This window comes from Malurus melanocephalus, unplaced genomic scaffold, assembly GCF_030028575.1.
Source record: "Malurus melanocephalus ecotype Western Australia unplaced genomic scaffold, MMel_1.1 scaffold_131, whole genome shotgun sequence".
NCBI classification, from domain to species: domain Eukaryota; kingdom Metazoa; phylum Chordata; class Aves; order Passeriformes; family Maluridae; genus Malurus; species Malurus melanocephalus.
In genome coordinates this window covers 1,926,337-1,931,144 of record NW_026623363.1, presented here as the reverse complement: position 1 = coordinate 1,931,144, position 4,808 = coordinate 1,926,337, and the positions used below count along the sequence as shown (strand labels likewise).

At 42.3% G+C, this 4,808-nt stretch overlaps 1 protein-coding gene across 1 annotated transcript in view; it reads right to left on the bottom strand.

Moving 5' to 3' along the window:
- Nucleotides 1-4: 4 nt before the first annotated feature.
- The window catches only part of LOC130576250 (UDP-glucuronosyltransferase 2C1-like), a gene marked incomplete at its 3' end in the record, with an annotated part of 12,906 nt that continues 8,102 nt past the window's right edge, over nucleotides 5-4,808 (bottom strand). Inside the window, exons 4-7 of the mRNA XM_057370761.1 lie at nucleotides 3,489-4,140; nucleotides 1,827-1,975; nucleotides 440-571; nucleotides 5-16 (exon numbers count right to left, since the gene is read on the bottom strand). Coding sequence (XP_057226744.1) covers nucleotides 5-16; nucleotides 440-571; nucleotides 1,827-1,975; nucleotides 3,489-4,140 — 945 coding nt within the window. The remainder of the gene's footprint in view (nucleotides 17-439; nucleotides 572-1,826; nucleotides 1,976-3,488; nucleotides 4,141-4,808) is intronic.

The window sequence follows — 4,808 nt, the reverse complement described above, 5'->3', positions numbered from 1 at the left end:
TGTATCGCCAGAGGACCTTGAACAAAGGAAAAATAAGATAAACACAGTGCATGTGTTGTGCCTTTCTCTATTATCACATGYAATTTATGGCTTTATCTCAAACCCATGTACCTTTTCTCCATATTTCAAATTGCCTTGGCTTCAGTTCACTATTGGATCTGTTATTATACACTAGTTGTAAAAGTCACATGGAGTGATTTTTGTATTTTGGCCTGTAGACACACCTCCACATCATTTGGTTYAGAGGAGCTGAAACACCAGAACTCCCCATGAARTAACTCAGCAGTCTGTCTGTGTGAGAGAGAGCCCAGCTTCCTGGCTCTATYACATCCAGCAGGGATGAGGTAAAGAGCAGGCTACTTCAAACATAAAAGACTYACTGAGGGCAATRAGAGTGTAMAATCAAGGCAATGTGTTTTAGGCGTGAAAAGAAATTCACCTTTTGTGGAAGCTGGCTGAGGGCTCTGGCAATCACATTACTTTTTTCATCACTTARGTTGTAGACCATCGACCCAAGAGTGAATACGATAATGCCATGTTCCCCTGAGCTCTGAACAAATTCTTCCATTTCCTAGGAGAGGCAGAAAACATAACAGGGGTAATTACACAGTGCAGATTACACAGATTTCTGTGAAGAGAGAGCATAAGCTTTTCAGCTTCTCAAGAAGATGCTGATGCTGTGAGAGCTTTCTGACAGGAGGGCCTGACAAAGACAAACCTGGCACTGTAGAAACAGGTCATTTTTCCCCAAGAAAGAGAAGGACAAGTTAAGAGAAGTGACAGATGCTTTGTCTTTTTGGAAGCAGGAGTTTCAGGATACATTACAAATAGCAGGAATTAATCCTGGCATTATCAGGAGCAGGCCATACATGTCCTGTAACACCCTCCCTGCCGTAGCTGTGGTTCTGGACTTTCCTGGACCAAGTACTTTGCATTACAAAGCTCTGCTGGTAACTGAGAGGCTGTCTCAACATCCTGATCACAGATTCACCAAGTTTGTGCCATCTCTGTTACTCAGAGAGTTGTCATTTCTTGCAACACACTACATTGCTCAAAAGACTTTCTACACATCTGACCAACATGTTTTCCTGTTCCTTTTATTTGTTAATGTCTTGTGAAGTGGAGCAGTGATATGCAAAAGAGAATAATTGTCCATTTCCCCCAGCTTCACCCCTGCTACAGGGGAGTGGGAAGAGAGGGAGAAGGTTTTTTTTTTAATAGACAACTTGCACTGAAGATGGCCTCCATCTTCTGACGCTCCTACAGCAATGATGATCTATGTGAGAGCTTGTCATATTGTCATCTTCAATGTTGGGGAGTTTCAAATTCTACCTGAATAYGGTGATTGACAGGAGAGCATAGACTGGAGATGCTCACTKTTTTACTCCCTCTAAGATGCCTTAAAGTAAGGTACAATAGAAAAGGTGTTTATCACTCATCTATTTCTGCAAGTTTTGACTCCATTTTACCTGAAGAATCTGTCTTGTTACAGTAGCTCTTAATATCAGGTATTTCAATGTTRTGATGAGCTGCAAGTCTGTGTCTTAGAATTAAATCTTAGCTAGCCTGAGGTAGCACCTGCCTTTCCTAAAACAGACACTCTATTACCCCATGATGACATCAGCTATGTTCTTCTAAGATAGCAGGATGTAAACCACTCTCAGTTTGACAAGCATGGACACATGGTAAAGAATTYCCTGCCCTCCAGCCACAGCAGAGCATCTTCTTTAAGAGTGAGCTTTCTCGGGACATGGATCCYGCRGTTGATCAGGGAGAGAGACAGTCTTTGGAACAAATCAGCCAATRGYAGAACGAAGCTGGGATACCTCTGGTAATGGTTTTGCAGGCTGGCAATGAAGTCCTCCAACAAACTCAAAGTTGGGCAGGAAAGGGCGTGGGAATTCAAAATCCCAGTATGTTCTGATTAACCAAATCTCTGCTTTCCCCATCGTCTCACACAGGGTTGTGGGCCTTCCTGTGGACARGGTACAAGAGGTTTACAACATGCATGGGAGTGATCTTGTTTGCTCCAGATTGTGAAATAGGAGCCTTACCTTTCTCTTTTGGCACTCCCCGTCAGTGCAGTTTATCAAACCATGCTTAAGATGAAAACATCCACAAATCTGGACTTATTCCTTGCCCTGCCCRTGCCCAGCTTTAGCAAGTGGCCATGAGCCAGGCAATACAATMTTTAAAAGCATTCTGAACCTTCAGAATTACTTCAGAGCAGTACAAGCAGGAAGCATTCATTATCTAACATAGAAGTGCAATTCCTGTGGAGCTTAAAGAATTCATTACCCGTAATGCTTGTAATAAAAACACACCTTGGGGAAGATTTCATTCACAGAAAATTTAGTTCCACATAAAAAATCAATTTATCACAAAGTGATGATCACCTATCAGGGAGGAGGAAAGTTTTATACAAAGTTCTGTAGCATTTTTCAAATGGTGACTCATTTAGCAGCTGCTCAGTCAACAACAAAAGACAGGTACAGACATCTCACGTTTTCTCAAGGACGGGGTCTGACACATGTTGGGAAAAATTGGCCAACTCCATAGATACTTTTAATGTCATTTCATGCAAAATACAGTGGTTTTAGAAATCCATCTGAAGAAAAATCTAATGGTAATCTGATGTTTTATAACTTCTCATTTGGAAAAATATATATTCTTAGGTACATGTTGCAAGTTGTATTTGCAGTATTTTCTCCACAAAGAGAAACTGGGAAGTAAAAGGGTTAGAAGYATTGATAAATAGTTTCCCAAATCCAGCCAATGCAAGCAGGAATCAATCTAAATAAGCAGCAAGATAAAAATTATCTGTAGGGCATCTTCCTATACTATTGGATCAGTACAGTAATCRACACCAGTAATTTTTTCTTTCTATTTAAATTAGAGAGCAGTGAGTCAGTTACAATGTTTCTGTAGTGAAAATTAAGTCTTCCTTACAATTAGAGTGAYATAAATGTTTACTAAAGTCTTGATGTGGCATTAAGAAAARTCAATCCARGGAAGAAGGACTCGTTTGCAGAGCACGGAGGCACTCTTTGCAAATGCAGGAATAGATCAGACMGSARCAGAAGTGATGCCCCTGTGTTTACTGTTCACTCGTTATCTGCCTAAACTTAGATACCCTGGACAAAATGCAAAGTCCTTTGAACTGAAAGGTCTTTTTATTAAATACTGAGTCATACCTGAGTTGTACTATGTTGTAACAAAATTTTCAGATATGTATGTAGTTTAGGGAGACTGTTTCAAACTSTGAATGGTGGATGAAAGTGAAAGATGACAGCATTTATTGTTTGAGAACCTGAACTCACGCTCAGCATCCTGCACTATGCACAGTTGAAAGATACTTCAGGATTGCCACCTCTGCTGGCCTTTAGAAAAAGGATTTTGAGACAACAGCACTGAGGTTCCAAAGCTGGTCAAAGAGGTCAAAAAGCACAGCTTTTGCAAGAAAAGAAACCACTCAACAGCTGCCTTACCTAAGACATTACTGTAGTACCCATCCCATTCATCTTGCCAAAACTTCAAGAAAAATAAATCCATGCAAAAGTAGAAGAGGAAGTTCTGTAGTCTTTGCATAAAGGACATGTTGTCTGTCAGCCCCATTGTGCTAGCAGGCACATAGGAAGGTGGGGACGGGAGCCCACCGCACAGCCGCTCTACCACGTTTGCCTCAGAGAAGCGGAAGCTGTAGACAAAAGGGATCTCTAGGATTTCTGCTACAAGTTCCCCACAAACAGACAGGGGGTCAGCGATCAGAACATCAAACTTGCTCTTCTGCAGCTTTGCTATCAGGTGAGAGTTCATCACCACGGTATCACAGGTCTGCTTTGACATTTTGGTAAAGTCCTCCAGCTGTTCTTTCATCGTCCACATGATCTCCCAGGGGAAGAGATTAGAGRCTTCATTCATCCAGAAATTGAGGAACTCCTCCATGAAGGCATCCAGGGTCTCCTGGCTAAAGGGCACTTGCAGGACCTCAAAAGTGAAAGGGGAGGAGGTATCCTGGTAGTTSATGAGCAGATTGCTTGAGGGCACCAGCACAGTCACATCATGGCCCCGGAGAACGAGCCCTTGCAGGAGCACTTTCACATTGATCCAGTGACTGGCATCGGTGGGCCAGACCACCACCTTCCCACAAAAACCAGTGCTCCAGCAGCATATGTAGGCCCAGAGCAGCCAGGGGAACTTTGGCCCCAACATGTCAGCATTCCACGTACAACTCTGGTCTGACTGAACTGCAAGCAGTTCACTGCTTCGCTGTGCTAACACTTTAGAGCCAATCAATAGAAGTGGAATCTGTTTGATGACTACATTGGCAAGCATGATAAGAYTGGCAAATGTGGCAAGAGGGCATGTCAAAACACAAAACAACACTCATGGGAGGATGGGACAAGCAGCAAATCGCATTCTGGAGAATCCTGCAGATTCACAGCTGATCTCAAAATTACAGCAGCTATCTGCTCACCACAAAATGCATTTTGCAGTGTGTGAAGATCAGAAGCCTTTTCCCTGCATTGTGGTTYAATCTTGAGAGGCAGCAAGGCACCACAAAGCCTCTAAATCTTCCATAACAGGAGAAGATAAGGAAGGGCAAAAGTTAGAAAAGTTACGGAATGAGATAAAGACAACTTAAGAAAAAAAGAAAAAAAAAAAGGTAAAAAAAGGTAAAAAAAAAGGAGCAAGCAAAGCAAGTGATACAAAAAGAACAGTTGCTGACCACCAGCCAACTGATGCCAGTGAGTCCCTGAGAAACAGCAGCCCTGACAAACATCTGCCCCATACCTTCTATTTTCCTG